This window comes from Sinohyriopsis cumingii, chromosome 9, assembly GCF_028554795.1.
Source record: "Sinohyriopsis cumingii isolate HCF-2022 chromosome 9, ASM2855479v2, whole genome shotgun sequence".
Classification (NCBI taxonomy): domain Eukaryota; kingdom Metazoa; phylum Mollusca; class Bivalvia; order Unionida; family Unionidae; genus Sinohyriopsis; species Sinohyriopsis cumingii.
Genome location: NC_142969.1, coordinates 102,314,490 through 102,334,754, shown reverse-complemented (window position 1 = coordinate 102,334,754; position 20,265 = coordinate 102,314,490). Strand labels below are relative to the sequence as shown.

At 37.5% G+C, this 20,265-nt stretch overlaps 1 protein-coding gene across 1 annotated transcript in view; it reads right to left on the bottom strand.

Moving 5' to 3' along the window:
* Positions 1–20,265, bottom strand: part of LOC149792355 (von Willebrand factor D and EGF domain-containing protein-like) — a 105,441-nt gene that overhangs the window by 71,752 nt on the left and 13,424 nt on the right. The window contains exons 4-5 of the mRNA XM_089969563.1: positions 11,373–11,492; positions 540–659 (exon numbers count right to left, since the gene is read on the bottom strand). Coding sequence (XP_089825689.1) covers positions 540–659; positions 11,373–11,492 — 240 coding nt within the window. The remainder of the gene's footprint in view (positions 1–539; positions 660–11,372; positions 11,493–20,265) is intronic.

The window sequence follows — 20,265 nt, the reverse complement described above, 5'->3', positions numbered from 1 at the left end:
ATCATTGCTATCATTAATTGTATAATTTGAACTCTGTATGAGTTGTACTTTATTTGAATGTCTGTTACTAACATCTCTGTTACAAAAACTTGTAGTATTTCTCTATTCAGATCAACATTTCCGAGCTAGATAAAACAAATCTTGAAGGTGATGTTGTATGTATGTTCCATCCATTATACGTCTTCTACAAGTTTGGAAAGACTCAAATAATTGTATAACAGTATTTGTGGAGTTCCCCTTGTACACTCACACCCACTCACCAAGGAAACATTAATTTAAACTATATAATTACGATCGTCAGAAAATGAACTTGACCGGAGGTGTAAACTAATTCCAATGTAATTCTCAGCTTTACTAATTTTAGTATGCTGCCATTTAATTCACATCTGCTTACTGATTACATTACTCAGTGTATTTGGCGATAGCAGTGTTTAACATGTTCGACACAAAACTACAGCAATTTAAGAACATTCAGTCAATTATAGTCTGGGCAAATATCACTCAACTGTGGCAGTTAAAATACTGGTCCAAATATTTACCTGTACAGGTAGTTCCATTTCCAACAAGTCCATTTTTACAGGTACAGTTATAGCTGCCAGCTGTGTTACGACACTCGGCATTGACGTGGCAAATATCTGGGACACTGCATTCATCGATGTCTAAAGAAAATGAGTCATTAAGTAAGTTTATGTTTACAAACCTTGCCGTTAGACCGAATGCAATATACTGAAATCGATAAATCTATGTATATTAAACATGCGCACATTCATTCGTTGGATCAGAAGATGTGGTTATTCAGTTTCCATCAAATTGCAAACTTTTCAGTGAGCCCAATACGCACAGGCTTGATTAAGACTTCATTGAGGGAACTGTGCACAATATACATATTAATTAACGATAGAACCAATAAAATGTACTTTCTTGCAACAGTATTCAAAATCCTAATGCCTTTAAAATGATTCCATTTAAACGTTTGTTTCATTGCTTGATGAAAAAGATCATACTTTTGCGCCAAGTTGTTTAATACTACTAATCCTTGATTTAATGAAAGAAGGCAGACCATTTAATAGCTATTATTATATCGAAAGTGGACTATTTCGGCCTAGTGTAGCTAAACCCGTTTGGATTTAAGTGGAGCATGTTTATTACGTGAGGATAAAAGACATCTCAGACCAAGCATTAATCGCATGGTCCCGATCGAGTGATATGAATGATGGAATCTTGAATGCTGAGTATATTTAATAAAGAAACACATTATTATCAAATTAATTGAATGATCTGTGAATACAATTTGTATGAATATTTCAGCGTGGTCTGACAATTTTATTTCCGCGAAACGCAGACAGGATAGTGTCCTCATAGAACGTTCTCGGGTATAACGGTTTCGGGTATGGACTACGGGTGTGTTTTGCAAATGCGATCAGTTAAAGTAGATGTCGCCTCATTTCCCATTGTTGGTTCATCACAAGTTGGGGTATGCAATGGGAGATAACCAAGTCGTTCCAATTAAATAATATTTTATTCCAAACATCTTAAAGCGGATGAATATGATGCATTCCAAATTACGCATGCAATGGTACGCTCATTTTCAGTGTCGAAAATGTACATCCAAGTAGAAGGCGAGGTAGGTGTAAGGTTAACTGACAATACAAGTGTGTATTTATTTAGTGAGGGAAGTCATTATAGATATAAATATGTGTACCACCTTTTTTATATGTCATAGACGTTACTTCTTAACTCGGTTGAAATATAAAAAAGCAATTCCATCACCAAACTGATGTTCTGCGTCTTATTGTATCCTTCAAAAGCAATTAAAGAATCCTCAATATATCTTTGTAAAAATATGTTTCTCAAAGACCATATCTTTTGAGAATGATACAGTCCTCACATTAACAAGATAATATAGTTCTCTGCTCGACCTCAGGTCACAAATTAGCATTTTCTAAACACAACCATTACCTGATGGAAAATGATCAGCTAGAATGGTCTAATGAACCTTGTTTACTTAAAACACAATAGCCTATAAAATTCAATTTGGAATCACCAAAACGCTGACTCATATTAACATGTTTACCTAAATAATAATTCGGTTAATAAGCTCATACACATAGAGAATAATGAGGTTATTATTAGTTGTTTACATAAATGAAACACAAAATGAAACAAGTCAATCAGGTCAAGGAGAAATGAACTCAATTTTGGACAAGGTCAAGTCCAGCAAACAATGTTACATTACAATTTCAAAGTTAGATTTACAATATGGATAACACTGTCTTGAACTTTAATTATTGAAAGCAAGCTTCATAGAGTCTACCTTTATCTGAGGCAAAAGTTGAATTCAGTACACGCGAATAATTGGAAAGGAATGTGTGTGTGTGTGTGTGTGTGTGTGTGTGTGATTAGGATTTTTAACGTAGCTTTAACAATTTTTCAGTCATATCGCTTCCCCCTGCGGGTCCGGGGTTGTAGAATTGGCCCGACGTGCCTCGCTACGTGTCGTAAAAGGCGACTAAGTAGAGGCAACCTGTTTGCCGTGGGTTGCGTCCCGTGTCGGGGGAGGAAAGGATCCTGGTAGTTGAGCAGAGGCTTTCCCTGCAATACACTACTTTGGCCTCTACTTCTCTTAGACGGGTGGTCGGGATGGGCCCGGTTCCGACAAATCGGCTGGTCACGCCGAGCCCTAGGAGGTCTTTATTAACTTTCTCACCTTCTTTCTCTTTCTCCTTGTATCTCTCTTGATACCACCGTTGCCCCTATATTCTATTCCTTTATATTTCCCTTTTCCAAGTCTTAGAAGGCTTCCTAGAAGGCGGTGGCTTAACGGGTCAATCGGGGGGTAATTTTACCGACCTTAGAAACTGGCGACTTCACTGATCAATCAAAGGTAATTTTATCAACTGAGCATGGCATTTGTGTATCCCTGGCACTTGAAAAGTGTCCCCTTGTTGGGCTCCTTGGTGGGTGGGGAGCACGGGTGCTGAATTTTTAATCTAGCCATCATGGATAATTCCAAAAAAAATTCAAAATAAAAGATCGAAACCCTTATCAGAGTCTGACGATGAACCATGTAGTGTGGAGTCATTTCCACGCTTCATGGTAATACAGTCAAAAGATGCCACGAAACCGCTTGCCGCACTATCTCCATTTGTCATCGAAAAGACTATCACAGGATCGATTGGCACACCCAAAAGTGTTAAAAAGTTGAAATCGGGTTGTCTTCTTATTGAGTGTGGGCGACGAGGTCAATCAGACAATATCAGGAAAATGAAAACGTTCTTTGATATCCCAGTAACCTCATTCGCTCACACCACACTGAATACGTCCAAAGGCGTGATTCGCTGCCGTGACTTGGCTGGAGTCACCGATGCTGACATCATCGAAGGAATGAAAGGTGAAGGTGTCACTGCAGTCCGACGAATACGTATTAAACGTAATAACAATCTGCAGGACACCAACACCATTGTACTCACCTTCAACAGGCCAACTGTACCCAAAGTGGTAAAAGTTGGCTTTTTGCATGTAAAGGTAGAGATTTACATTCCCAACCCCCTTCGATGTTATAAGTGTCAAAAATACGGCCATCACGAAGACCGCTGCTCCAAGAGCCAAATATGTGGCCGATGCGGAGACAATGCTCATCAGGAATCTGATTGTAGAGCAACTCCGCATTGTGTCAAGTGCGGAAAAGAGCACCACGCAAATTCCAAGGATTGCGATACCTGGAAACAGGAGAAGGAAATTCAGAGGGTAAAATACACAAATAATATTCCCTATCCAGAAGCCAGAAAAATTGTACAGGCAAAAACAGCCCATCCTGGCCCATCCTTCTCCACTGTAGTGAAGAGCAATCCTAAAACAACGAAGGACGCTCAAACACAAACAGAAGCACCCGATTCAACACCAAATTCAAACACCCCCCATTACCAAGCACAGAAAAACACGGCATCTACTCAGACTACATTTAATAATACCCAACAACCTAAATCACCAAAGAGTAAAAAATCTCACGGAAACAGGCAACAAAAGGGGTCAGATGACCCCATCAAACTTTATAACAGGTTTGGAGACATCGAGAGCATGGATGCAGAAGAATCTGCTCCATGCGCCCAAGGGAACTCCAGACCTACAAACAAAAAATTCACCCCCGTACTTCCTCCAGAGAAATAACAAAACAAATTCCCTCTGCGAAAGGTCTAACCTAGCTCCACAATCTTTAATTTCAATTTATAATGAAAAACACTATCATACAATGGAATTGTCGAGGACTTAAAGCAAATTACAATGATATTCTCCTGCTTTTAAACGAACATGATCCTGCGGTACTATGCCTTCAAGAAACATTCTTGAAAGATACGGACAATATCACATTTAAAAACTACTCCCTGTTTAACACCTGCTCTCCAAATGTTGATAGGGCATCAGGAGGAGTTTCTGTTATTGTAAACAACAGAGCTCCTCATAGCTTCATTCATTTAAACACCAATTTACAAGCCATTGCTGTAAGCGTCACTCTACATCGAGTGATTACATTTTGCTCTATTTATTTACCACCAAACACTAACCTAGTACCAAACGAACTCGACAATCTTGTTCAACAGCTTCCCGCACCCTTTGTTTTACTCGGGGATTTTAATGCCCATAACATTTTATGGGGATCAAATCATATAAGTGACAGAGGTCACAAAGTTGAAGACTTTATTTCTAGACACGATCTGTGTCTATATAATACCAAAACCCCTACATATTTACACCCAGGCACGGGTACATACACAAGCATCGATTTGACAATTTGTTCTCCTTCTCTGCTTTTGGACTATGAATGGAAGGTCGCTGATGACCTTCACAGCAGCGATCACTTCCCAATCTTTCTTGTAAATCTTAACTCTACAGTCGATGAAGTAATTCCACAATGGAATTTAAAGAAGGCCGACTGGGCCAAGTTTGAAACACTGTGTAAAACTAGGCTGAATGAGGATACAGTTTTCAATGTTGACGACACCATTCAGCATTTTACATCTATTTTAATAGAGATTGCAGAAGAATCCGTTCCCAAGTCCTCGCCATATTGTAAAAGAACCCAAAAACCTTGGGTCACTAAGGAATGTAAGGAAGCCATTAAACTACGCCGAGAAGCATTAAGGAAATTTAATAATCAACCGACGCCCGAAAACTTAAATATATATCGCATTGCCCGGGCCAAAGCTCGCCGCATAATCAAAGAAAGTAAAAGAGCATCATGGAAGAAGTATGTTTCTTCTTTAAACTCTCGTTCCTCTGTTAAGAAAGTTTGGGACACTATACGCAAAATAAACGGAAAGAGAAAGCAAAACCCTCTCCGACATCTGACACTGAACAATAACAACTTTAGTTCAAAACGTGACATTGCAAATATTCTTGCTGACAGTTTCTCGAAAAATTCCTCATCATCTAATTATTCAGAAGCCTTCCGAAAACTTAAAACTCAAAAAGAAAAGTCATGTTTAAAATTCACATCCAACAACTCGGAAAGTTATAATCAATTGTTCTCACTATCGGAGCTTAGGGAGGCTTTAGATAAGGCCCATGATACATCCGCTGGGCCTGACGAGAGACATTACCAGTTTCTGAAACACCTTCCAGAATCATCATTAACATCTCTTTTGAAACTCTTCAATGATTTATGGATTACTGGTAATGTACCAAAAATCTGGAAAGAAGCAACTGTAATACCAGTCCCCAAACCCGGTAAAGATAGCGAAGACCCCAACAGCTATCGACCAATTGCACTCACAAGCTGTGTGTGCAAAACAATGGAACGAATGATCAATTCTCGGCTTGTCTGGTATTTGGAAACTAACAATTTAATATCTCCTTCCCAAAGTGGCTTTCGATATGGCCGGAGCACCAGTGATCATCTGGTTAGACTGGAAACATTTATTCGCGATGCATTTATTAAGAAAGAACATTTAGTAGCGGTTTTCTTTGATTTAGAAAAGGCCTATGACACGACATGGAAGTACGGGATACTAAATGACCTGAACGATCTAGGTCTAAAAGGCCGTCTGCCCTCTTTCATATCCAACTTTCTCTCCGACAGAGAATTCAAAGTAAGAGTCGGCTCTACCCTCTCAGATCTGCACGAGCAAGAGATGGGTGTGCCCCATGGCAGTATTTTATCTGTGACGCTCTTTAACATTAAAATTAATAGCATCACCAAGTGTTTGACTCCTGGTGTGGATTGCTCGTTATACGTTGATGATTTTCTAATATGTTATCGGTCAAAGCACATGCATACAATTGAAAGACAACTGCAGCAAAATATAAACAAAATTCAAAATTGGGCCAATGCAAACGGTTTCAAATTCTCGAAATCAAAAACGGTATGCATGCATTTCTGTCAGTTACGAAAACATCACGATGAACCGAACCTCACACTGGATGGAACACTTATTCCAGTTGTTGAGGAAACCAAATTTTTAGGTATAATCTTTGACAGAAAACTGACCTTTATTCCACACCTAAAGAACTTAAAAGCTAAATGCTTAAAAGCACTTAACCTACTTAAAGTAGTAGCGCACACTGACTGGGGTGCTGATAGAAAAGTCATCCTAAATTTATACAGAACGTTTATTCGCTCCAAACTAGACTATGGTTGCGTTGTGTATGGTTCTGCCAGAAAATCGTATCTTAAAATGCTTGATCCAATTCATCATCAGGGAATGAGACTGGCTCTGGGAGCATTTAAAACATCCCCGTGTGAAAGCATTCTAGCTGAGGCGAATGAACCACCGTTATCGCATCGTAGAGAAATGCTTTCCGCACAGTATGCTCTGAAATTAAAATCAAACCCTCTGAATCCTGCTTTTTCGGCTGTTTTTCAACCCAAATACAAAACATTATACGAAAATAAACCAAACGTCATACTTTCCTTTGGCATTAGAATATCATCCAGCCTTCACAATACAAATATAGATCTTTCTAAAATTCAGAAAACATCCATCTCCGAAACACCACCCTGGCTAATTAAACAACCAAAAGTACGTTTTACGCTACACGATGGAAAAAAATCCGAAACAAACCCTTCTATCTTCCACAACTCTTACCATGAACTCCTCACCGAATTTAAAAACTACACCAGAATTTACACTGATGGATCAAAGGATGAGGAAAAGGCTGCTGCAGCCTTTGTTTGTGGAAATCACACAACGCAAGTTCGCTTACCAAATGGAGCATCAATTTTTACAGCCGAAATCAGAGCAATAAACCTTGTTCTGCAACATATAGAAAAGAACTGTATTTTAAACTGTATCATCTTCTCCGACTCGCTATCAGTACTCCAGTCACTACACAATCGAAAACTGGAGAACCCATTCTTGAAAAACATACTCGTCAAATATACCGAGCTGAGTGTCTCCCACAATATAATATACTGTTGGTTACCTAGCCACATTGGTATTAAAGGTAACGAAAAAGCAGATCGCGCTGCTAAAATGGCCCTTTCTCAAGAACCATCTGATTTTAAAATACCATATACTGATTTTAAACCTTGTATCAGAAAGTTCTTACGTCAGAAGTGGCAGGCATCATGGAATGATGCTGTAAATAACAAACTTCATGCAATCAAGCCAACTCTAGGAGAATGGACTCCTTCCTACAGAAGCATTCGTAGGGAGGAGGTAGTCATTGCAAGAATCCGAATTGGTCATACTTATATCACCCACACCCACATACTAAAAGGTGAAGACCCACCAGAGTGCGTTTCTTGCAATGAACCATTCACTGTCAAGCACTTTATGATAGAGTGCTTTGACCTACAACCTACGCGCGATCGTTATTACATTGTGCATGACATGAAAGAACTTTTTGATAATATAAACATCACTCGTATTATAGAGTTCTTGAAAGCCGTAAATATTTACTCTAAACTCTGACTTTTATGCTATCACCTTGTGCAGTTTTATGCAATATATATACCGTCCCATTTTAATACCTATTCATCTTTTTTACATCTCCCGTTGATCGGGATTCTTTATTTTGCACCGTTATCATCTTACCGTTTTTAATTTCAACCATTTGTTCTTTTATATCGCTGGTCGATATAGGACCTTTTATAAGTTTTAAAAGATTATACAAATAACACTTTGTTTGGCGCTAAATAGCCTAAAAGTGCTGATGCGCCGTTAAAAAACAATCAATCAATCAATCAGTCAAGCACTTTATGATAGAGTGTTTTGATCTGCAACCTACGCGCGATCGTTATTACATAGTGCATGACATGAAAGAACTTTTTGATACTATAAATATCACTCGTATTATAGAGTTCCTGAAAGTAGTAAATATTTACTCTAAACTTTAACTTTTATGATGTCACCTTGTGCAGTTTTATGCAATATATATACCGTCCCTTTTTAATACCGTTTCATCATTTTTCATTAACATACAGCATTTACATCCCCCGTTGATCGGGAAGCTTTATTTTTCACCGTTACCATCTTACCGTTTTAATTTCAACTATTTGTGTTTTAATATCGCTGGTCGATATGAGACTTATCAAAATTTTTAAAAGATTATACATATAACATTTTGTTTGGCGCTAAATAGCCTTACAGTGCTGATGCGCCGTTAAAAATAAAATCAATCAATCAATCAATCAGTTCTACAGCTTGGCTTTGACTAAGAATAATAATTTTAAAACAATCCTCTGTGGGTTCCGCTTCACCCCCATCTCCCTACAATATACCACACAGTTGCATGTTGGAGACAGAAGGAAGATTAATATAGCATCTGATTCTTACTTTAAATAATTTCAACATGCCGCCATGCAATTTAGATTTCGCTTAAGCCTAACTGTACATTATCTTACAAGGTTTTAAATATATAGCAGTGTTTTTAAATCCTCAATGTGTACAAAAGGTTCAAAGGAGATGGAAATCAAGTCACACCTTTATCTGACCATAATCTAGAAATATAAAACTTTGTCATTTTAATAGCACATTGAGAAGATAAAGATGAACAAACTTTTTTCTTGACAGATAAAGGCCAACCGCCTTACAAGACTATGTTTTAATACAATTTAAGGCATATATGAACGGTCAATGAAATATTAAGTGTAAAAATAACTGAAGTAAATGTACATGTTATTCGGCTTATGTAACATAAAGGTTCTGCTTTAATTATCCATATTCATATTGTCCGAGTTACAAAGCTTAATAAAATACGAGAATACACGCATATACGTATCCGGAATATGTTATCGTCGTTTAATTAATTAATGGTAACACGATTAACACCTGTAAGAATACAAAAATATATCATATTCATAACTAATGAGCGGGAACTAACGAACAGTCTTTTCTTCTTGACAGGAAACGACAAATTGTGATGCAGGTAAAGTTTGCACGTGCTATTTGGGAGCGAATAATGCCTGTTTGGCAGGTTTTTGGATTGCATGAACTATATAAAAATGTTTATAGTACGCGTACTGGATGATTAAATGAATGAATGGGTGATATAATATATCAATGAATGAAGTTACCACTGTAGACAAAGACAACACGAATAAACACAACTTTACAACAGTTACATTAGAAACAAACGCAAACGTACTATCATTATCAACAATAAAATATTGTAAAGAGTAATTTATTTCAACGATCAAACGGATACTATCCCTCTGAAAAGCAGAATGTCAAACCAGTATGGAATAATTACGTGTTACAAACATAATACACTATACAACATGATCATTAAACATTGCCCATCAATGGCATAGTTGCGTGTCAAAAGTTTCAATAATAATAATCATAATAACAATAATAAGGATTATTTAATCATGTTTAGCATTACCGATAGAGAGATATGGTAGGATACTTTTAAATAATCAGAACCAAGGCCATTGATTGTTTTATACTTCACGCAGCCTTTGTACAACTTAGCACATTCACAAAAATCACAACCAATTTAACACAAAAAAAACTTCAGACGATTGTGTGCAAATGTCAGTTTTACTCATTATTCGAGCATCTTGTATTTGAAATTTAGTAATATGTTCAGTTAACCGGTACTATACTGTTGCTATCATAATCTCAGATTTGGTAAATATAGTTATTATAATATAGGTTAAGAATATTTGCATGTGTATAATTTTATATAATTTGCATAAATATAGTCTGTTTACTCATAAAAAAATGAGTTGATTAACTTTTGTTTCCCAATGAAGTGTTATCAATGAAGATATATAATATTTTAGCAAGAATTCAGAGGCAAGTTCAAAGTCATTGAGTATAAGTATGAAAGCGGGAACTTCCGACTTCAGACAAGTTTTTGATAGATATATTTGCATCATATTTTGCGTGCACCGCCCCTGAAATGATTTATTATCGAGCTTAAGATGATACTTCATATCCGATGTAGAGCTACCTGTATCACCAACTAATATATCGGAATTACAGTATTTAAGACAAAGATGACTATCATACTATTTAGACTTATCATATGGAAAACATTATCTTGATCTTTAGCTATCAAGAGAGAGATTAATAGAGTGTACATGTATCCGCGGCAACCTTTTAATATATTTCTTACAGGGGCAGAAGTTGAAAGGCAGAATGTAAAGAATGGTTTTACAGAGGGAGAATATCATTTTTTTAGATTTCGTGTGGATGTAAAACAGTCGGTGCATTCGAATAGGATACAATGCATGCACATACATTGTTAACCTGCATTAATGTGCATGAGTGAGTCAAGACCATGGCAACCATATATAAACTCAGAATGAAAGCTTTATGACTCGTTTCCGTTCATGATATGTGATTTAGCTTGATTAACTCAGGCGTACCACCTGTCAGTCAATATATCATTGCTATCATTAATTGTATAATTTGAACTCTGTATGAGTTGTACTTTATTTGAATGTCTGTTACTAACATCTCTGTTACAAAAACTTGTAGTATTTCTCTATTCAGATCAACATTTCCGAGCTAGATAAAACAAATCTTGAAGGTGATGTTGTATGTATGTTCCATCCATTATACGTCTTCTACAAGTTTGGAAAGACTCAAATAATTGTATAACAGTATTTGTGGAGTTCCCCTTGTACACTCACACCCACTCACCAAGGAAACATTAATTTAAACTATATAATTACGATCGTCAGAAAATGAACTTGACCGGAGGTGTAAACTAATTCCAATGTAATTCTCAGCTTTACTAATTTTAGTATGCTGCCATTTAATTCACATCTGCTTACTGATTACATTACTCAGTGTATTTGGCGATAGCAGTGTTTAACATGTTCGACACAAAACTACAGCAATTTAAGAACATTCAGTCAATTATAGTCTGGGCAAATATCACTCAACTGTGGCAGTTAAAATACTGGTCCAAATATTTACCTGTACAGGTAGTTCCATTTCCAACAAGTCCATTTTTACAGGTACAGTTATAGCTGCCAGCTGTGTTACGACACTCGGCATTGACGTGGCAAATATCTGGGACACTGCATTCATCGATGTCTAAAGAAAATGAGTCATTAAGTAAGTTTATGTTTACAAACCTTGCCGTTAGACCGAATGCAATATACTGAAATCGATAAATCTATGTATATTAAACATGCGCACATTCATTCGTTGGATCAGAAGATGTGGTTATTCAGTTTCCATCAAATTGCAAACTTTTCAGTGAGCCCAATACGCACAGGCTTGATTAAGACTTCATTGAGGGAACTGTGCACAATATACATATTAATTAACGATAGAACCAATAAAATGTACTTTCTTGCAACAGTATTCAAAATCCTAATGCCTTTAAAATGATTCCATTTAAACGTTTGTTTCATTGCTTGATGAAAAAGATCATACTTTTGCGCCAAGTTGTTTAATACTACTAATCCTTGATTTAATGAAAGAAGGCAGACCATTTAATAGCTATTATTATATCGAAAGTGGACTATTTCGGCCTAGTGTAGCTAAACCCGTTTGGATTTAAGTGGAGCATGTTTATTACGTGAGGATAAAAGACATCTCAGACCAAGCATTAATCGCATGGTCCCGATCGAGTGATATGAATGATGGAATCTTGAATGCTGAGTATATTTAATAAAGAAACACATTATTATCAAATTAATTGAATGATCTGTGAATACAATTTGTATGAATATTTCAGCGTGGTCTGACAATTTTATTTCCGCGAAACGCAGACAGGATAGTGTCCTCATAGAACGTTCTCGGGTATAACGGTTTCGGGTATGGACTACGGGTGTGTTTTGCAAATGCGATCAGTTAAAGTAGATGTCGCCTCATTTCCCATTGTTGGTTCATCACAAGTTGGGGTATGCAATGGGAGATAACCAAGTCGTTCCAATTAAATAATATTTTATTCCAAACATCTTAAAGCGGATGAATATGATGCATTCCAAATTACGCATGCAATGGTACGCTCATTTTCAGTGTCGAAAATGTACATCCAAGTAGAAGGCGAGGTAGGTGTAAGGTTAACTGACAATACAAGTGTGTATTTATTTAGTGAGGGAAGTCATTATAGATATAAATATGTGTACCACCTTTTTTATATGTCATAGACGTTACTTCTTAACTCGGTTGAAATATAAAAAAGCAATTCCATCACCAAACTGATGTTCTGCGTCTTATTGTATCCTTCAAAAGCAATTAAAGAATCCTCAATATATCTTTGTAAAAATATGTTTCTCAAAGACCATATCTTTTGAGAATGATACAGTCCTCACATTAACAAGATAATATAGTTCTCTGCTCGACCTCAGGTCACAAATTAGCATTTTCTAAACACAACCATTACCTGATGGAAAATGATCAGCTAGAATGGTCTAATGAACCTTGTTTACTTAAAACACAATAGCCTATAAAATTCAATTTGGAATCACCAAAACGCTGACTCATATTAACATGTTTACCTAAATAATAATTCGGTTAATAAGCTCATACACATAGAGAATAATGAGGTTATTATTAGTTGTTTACATAAATGAAACACAAAATGAAACAAGTCAATCAGGTCAAGGAGAAATGAACTCAATTTTGGACAAGGTCAAGTCCAGCAAACAATGTTACATTACAATTTCAAAGTTAGATTTACAATATGGATAACACTGTCTTGAACTTTAATTATTGAAAGCAAGCTTCATAGAGTCTACCTTTATCTGAGGCAAAAGTTGAATTCAGTACACGCGAATAATTGGAAAGGAATGTGTGTGTGTGTGTGTGTGTGTGTGTGATTAGGATTTTTAACGTAGCTTTAACAATTTTTCAGTCATATCGCTTCCCCCTGCGGGTCCGGGGTTGTAGAATTGGCCCGACGTGCCTCGCTACGTGTCGTAAAAGGCGACTAAGTAGAGGCAACCTGTTTGCCGTGGGTTGCGTCCCGTGTCGGGGGAGGAAAGGATCCTGGTAGTTGAGCAGAGGCTTTCCCTGCAATACACTACTTTGGCCTCTACTTCTCTTAGACGGGTGGTCGGGATGGGCCCGGTTCCGACAAATCGGCTGGTCACGCCGAGCCCTAGGAGGTCTTTATTAACTTTCTCACCTTCTTTCTCTTTCTCCTTGTATCTCTCTTGATACCACCGTTGCCCCTATATTCTATTCCTTTATATTTCCCTTTTCCAAGTCTTAGAAGGCTTCCTAGAAGGCGGTGGCTTAACGGGTCAATCGGGGGGTAATTTTACCGACCTTAGAAACTGGCGACTTCACTGATCAATCAAAGGTAATTTTATCAACTGAGCATGGCATTTGTGTATCCCTGGCACTTGAAAAGTGTCCCCTTGTTGGGCTCCTTGGTGGGTGGGGAGCACGGGTGCTGAATTTTTAATCTAGCCATCATGGATAATTCCAAAAAAAATTCAAAATAAAAGATCGAAACCCTTATCAGAGTCTGACGATGAACCATGTAGTGTGGAGTCATTTCCACGCTTCATGGTAATACAGTCAAAAGATGCCACGAAACCGCTTGCCGCACTATCTCCATTTGTCATCGAAAAGACTATCACAGGATCGATTGGCACACCCAAAAGTGTTAAAAAGTTGAAATCGGGTTGTCTTCTTATTGAGTGTGAGCGACGAGGTCAATCAGACAATATCAGGAAAATGAAAACGTTCTTTGATATCCCAGTAACCTCATTCGCTCACACCACACTGAATACGTCCAAAGGCGTGATTCGCTGCCGTGACTTGGCTGGAGTCACCGATGCTGACATCATCGAAGGAATGAAAGGTGAAGGTGTCACTGCAGTCCGACGAATACGTATTAAACGTAATAACAATCTGCAGGACACCAACACCATTGTACTCACCTTCAACAGGCCAACTGTACCCAAAGTGGTAAAAGTTGGCTTTTTGCATGTAAAGGTAGAGATTTACATTCCCAACCCCCTTCGATGTTATAAGTGTCAAAAATACGGCCATCACGAAGACCGCTGCTCCAAGAGCCAAATATGTGGCCGATGCGGAGACAATGCTCATCAGGAATCTGATTGTAGAGCAACTCCGCATTGTGTCAAGTGCGGAAAAGAGCACCACGCAAATTCCAAGGATTGCGATACCTGGAAACAGGAGAAGGAAATTCAGAGGGTAAAATACACAAATAATATTCCCTATCCAGAAGCCAGAAAAATTGTACAGGCAAAAACAGCCCATCCTGGCCCATCCTTCTCCACTGTAGTGAAGAGCAATCCTAAAACAACGAAGGACGCTCAAACACAAACAGAAGCACCCGATTCAACACCAAATTCAAACACCCCCCATTACCAAGCACAGAAAAACACGGCATCTACTCAGACTACATTTAATAATACCCAACAACCTAAATCACCAAAGAGTAAAAAATCTCACGGAAACAGGCAACAAAAGGGGTCAGATGACCCCATCAAACTTTATAACAGGTTTGGAGACATCGAGAGCATGGATGCAGAAGAATCTGCTCCATGCGCCCAAGGGAACTCCAGACCTACAAACAAAAAATTCACCCCCGTACTTCCTCCAGAGAAATAACAAAACAAATTCCCTCTGCGAAAGGTCTAACCTAGCTCCACAATCTTTAATTTCAATTTATAATGAAAAACACTATCATACAATGGAATTGTCGAGGACTTAAAGCAAATTACAATGATATTCTCCTGCTTTTAAACGAACATGATCCTGCGGTACTATGCCTTCAAGAAACATTCTTGAAAGATACGGACAATATCACATTTAAAAACTACTCCCTGTTTAACACCTGCTCTCCAAATGTTGATAGGGCATCAGGAGGAGTTTCTGTTATTGTAAACAACAGAGCTCCTCATAGCTTCATTCATTTAAACACCAATTTACAAGCCATTGCTGTAAGCGTCACTCTACATCGAGTGATTACATTTTGCTCTATTTATTTACCACCAAACACTAACCTAGTACCAAACGAACTCGACAATCTTGTTCAACAGCTTCCCGCACCCTTTGTTTTACTCGGGGATTTTAATGCCCATAACATTTTATGGGGATCAAATCATATAAGTGACAGAGGTCACAAAGTTGAAGACTTTATTTCTAGACACGATCTGTGTCTATATAATACCAAAACCCCTACATATTTACACCCAGGCACGGGTACATACACAAGCATCGATTTGACAATTTGTTCTCCTTCTCTGCTTTTGGACTATGAATGGAAGGTCGCTGATGACCTTCACAGCAGCGATCACTTCCCAATCTTTCTTGTAAATCTTAACTCTACAGTCGATGAAGTAATTCCACAATGGAATTTAAAGAAGGCCGACTGGGCCAAGTTTGAAACACTGTGTAAAACTAGGCTGAATGAGGATAGTTTTCAATGTTGACGACACCATTCAGCATTTTACATCTATTTTAATAGAGATTGCAGAAGAATCCGTTCCCAAGTCCTCGCCATATTGTAAAAGAACCCAAAAACCTTGGGTCACTAAGGAATGTAAGGAAGCCATTAAACTACGCCGAGAAGCATTAAGGAAATTTAATAATCAACCGACGCCCGAAAACTTAAATATATATCGCATTGCCCGGGCCAAAGCTCGCCGCATAATCAAAGAAAGTAAAAGAGCATCATGGAAGAAGTATGTTTCTTCTTTAAACTCTCGTTCCTCTGTTAAGAAAGTTTGGGACACTATACGCAAAATAAACGGAAAGAGAAAGCAAAACCCTCTCCGACATCTGACACTGAACAATAACAACTTTAGTTCAAAACGTGACATTGCAAATATTCTTGCTGACAGTTTCTCGAAAAATTCCTCATCATCTAATTATTCAGAAGCCTTCCGAAAACTTAAAACTCAAAAAGAAAAGTCATGTTTAAAATTCACATCCAACAACTCGGAAAGTTATAATCAATTGTTCTCACTATCGGAGCTTAGGGAGGCTTTAGATAAGGCCCATGATACATCCGCTGGGCCTGACGAGAGACATTACCAGTTTCTGAAACACCTTCCAGAATCATCATTAACATCTCTTTTGAAACTCTTCAATGATTTATGGATTACTGGTAATGTACCAAAAATCTGGAAAGAAGCAACTGTAATACCAGTCCCCAAACCCGGTAAAGATAGCGAAGACCCCAACAGCTATCGACCAATTGCACTCACAAGCTGTGTGTGCAAAACAATGGAACGAATGATCAATTCTCGGCTTGTCTGGTATTTGGAAACTAACAATTTAATATCTCCTTCCCAAAGTGGCTTTCGATATGGCCGGAGCACCAGTGATCATCTGGTTAGACTGGAAACATTTATTCGCGATGCATTTATTAAGAAAGAACATTTAGTAGCGGTTTTCTTTGATTTAGAAAAGGCCTATGACACGACATGGAAGTACGGGATACTAAATGACCTGAACGATCTAGGTCTAAAAGGCCGTCTGCCCTCTTTCATATCCAACTTTCTCTCCGACAGAGAATTCAAAGTAAGAGTCGGCTCTACCCTCTCAGATCTGCACGAGCAAGAGATGGGTGTGCCCCATGGCAGTATTTTATCTGTGACACTCTTTAACATTAAAATTAATAGCATCACCAAGTGTTTGACTCCTGGTGTGGATTGCTCGTTATACGTTGATGATTTTCTAATATGTTATCGGTCAAAGCACATGCATACAATTGAAAGACAACTGCAGCAAAATATAAACAAAATTCAAAATTGGGCCAATGCAAACGGTTTCAAATTCTCGAAATCAAAAACGGTATGCATGCATTTCTGTCAGTTACGAAAACATCACGATGAACCGAACCTCACACTGGATGGAACACTTATTCCAGTTGTTGAGGAAACCAAATTTTTAGGTATAATCTTTGACAGAAAACTGACCTTTATTCCACACCTAAAGAACTTAAAAGCTAAATGCTTAAAAGCACTTAACCTACTTAAAGTAGTAGCGCACACTGACTGGGGTGCTGATAGAAAAGTCATCCTAAATTTATACAGAACGTTTATTCGCTCCAAACTAGACTATGGTTGCGTTGTGTATGGTTCTGCCAGAAAATCGTATCTTAAAATGCTTGATCCAATTCATCATCAGGGAATGAGACTGGCTCTGGGAGCATTTAAAACATCCCCGTGTGAAAGCATTCTAGCTGAGGCGAATGAACCACCGTTATCGCATCGTAGAGAAATGCTTTCCGCACAGTATGCTCTGAAATTAAAATCAAACCCTCTGAATCCTGCTTTTTCGGCTGTTTTTCAACCCAAATACAAAACATTATACGAAAATAAACCAAACGTCATACTTTCCTTTGGCATTAGAATATCATCCAGCCTTCACAATACAAATATAGATCTTTCTAAAATTCAGAAAACATCCATCTCCGAAACACCACCCTGGCTAATTAAACAACCAAAAGTACGTTTTACGCTACACGATGGAAAAAAATCCGAAACAAACCCTTCTATCTTCCACAACTCTTACCATGAACTCCTCACCGAATTTAAAAACTACACCAGAATTTACACTGATGGATCAAAGGATGAGGAAAAGGCTGCTGCAGCCTTTGTTTGTGGAAATCACACAACGCAAGTTCGCTTACCAAATGGAGCATCAATTTTTACAGCCGAAATCAGAGCAATAAACCTTGTTCTGCAACATATAGAAAAGAACTGTATTTTAAACTGTATCATCTTCTCCGACTCGCTATCAGTACTCCAGTCACTACACAATCGAAAACTGGAGAACCCATTATTGAAAAACATACTCGTCAAATATACCGAGCTGAGTGTCTCCCACAATATAATATACTGTTGGTTACCTAGCCACATTGGTATTAAAGGTAACGAAAAAGCAGATCGCGCTGCTAAAATGGCCCTTTCTCAAGAACCATCTGATTTTAAAATACCATATACTGATTTTAAACCTTGTATCAGAAAGTTCTTACGTCAGAAGTGGCAGGCATCATGGAATGATGCTGTAAATAACAAACTTCATGCAATCAAGCCAACTCTAGGAGAATGGACTCCTTCCTACAGAAGCATTCGTAGGGAGGAGGTAGTCATTGCAAGAATCCGAATTGGTCATACTTATATCACCCACACCCACATACTAAAAGGTGAAGACCCACCAGAGTGCGTTTCTTGCAATGAACCATTCACTGTCAAGCACTTTATGATAGAGTGCTTTGACCTACAACCTACGCGCGATCGTTATTACATTGTGCATGACATGAAAGAACTTTTTGATAATATAAACATCACTCGTATTATAGAGTTCTTGAAAGCCGTAAATATTTACTCTAAACTCTGACTTTTATGCTATCACCTTGTGCAGTTTTATGCAATATATATACCGTCCCATTTTAATACCTATTCATCTTTTTTACATCTCCCGTTGATCGGGATTCTTTATTTTGCACCGTTATCATCTTACCGTTTTTAATTTCAACCATTTGTTCTTTTATATCGCTGGTCGATATAGGACCTTTTATAAGTTTTAAAAGATTATACAAATAACACTTTGTTTGGCGCTAAATAGCCTAAAAGTGCTGATGCGCCGTTAAAAAACAATCAATCAATCAATCAGTCAAGCACTTTATGATAGAGTGTTTTGATCTGCAACCTACGCGCGATCGTTATTACATAGTGCATGACATGAAAGAACTTTTTGATACTATAAATATCACTCGTATTATAGAGTTCCTGAAAGTAGTAAATATTTACTCTAAACTTTAACTTTTATGATGTCACCTTGTGCAGTTTTATGCAATATATATACCGTCCCTTTTTAATACCGTTTCATCATTTTTCATTAACATACAGCATTTACATCCCCCGTTGATCGGGAAGCTTTATTTTTCACCGTTACCATCTTACCGTTTTAATTTCAACTATTTGTGTTTTAATATCGCTGGTCGATATGAGACTTATCAAAATTTTTAAAAGATTATACATATAACATTTTGTTTGGCGCTAAATAGCCTTACAGTGCTGATGCGCCGTTAAAAATAAAATCAATCAATCAATCAATCAATCAGTTCTACAGCTTGGCTTTGACTAAGAATAATAATTTTAAAACAATCCTCTGTGGGTTCCGCTTCACCCCCATCTCCCTACAATATACCACACAGTTGCATGTTGGAGACAGAAGGAAGATTAATATAGCATCTGATTCTTACTTTAAATAATTTCAACATGCCGCCATGCAATTTAGATTTCGCTTAAGCCTAACTGTACATTATCTTACAAGGTTTTAAATATATGGCAGTGTTTTTAAATCCTCAATGTGTACAAAAGGTTCAAAGGAGATGGAAATCAAGTCACACCTTTATCTGACCATAATCTAGAAATATAAAACTTTGTCATTTTAATAGCACATTGAGAAGATAAAGATGAACAAACTTTTTTCTTGACAGATAAAGGCCAACCGCCTTACAAGACTATGTTTTAATACAATTTAAGGCATATATGAACGGTCAATGAAATATTAAGTGTAAAAATAACTGAAGTAAATGTACATGTTATTCGGCTTATGTAACATAAAGGTTCTGCTTTAATTATCCATATTCATATTGTCCGAGTTACAAAGCTTAATAAAATACGAGAATACACGCATATACGTATCCGGAATATGTTATCGTCGTTTAATTAATTAATGGTAACACGATTAACACCTGTAAGAATACAAAAATATATCATATTCATAACTAATGAGCGGGAACTAACGAACAGTCTTTTCTTCTTGACAGGAAACGACAAATTGTGATGCAGGTAAAGTTTGCACGTGCTATTTGGGAGCGAATAATGCCTGTTTGGCAGGTTTTTGGATTGCATGAACT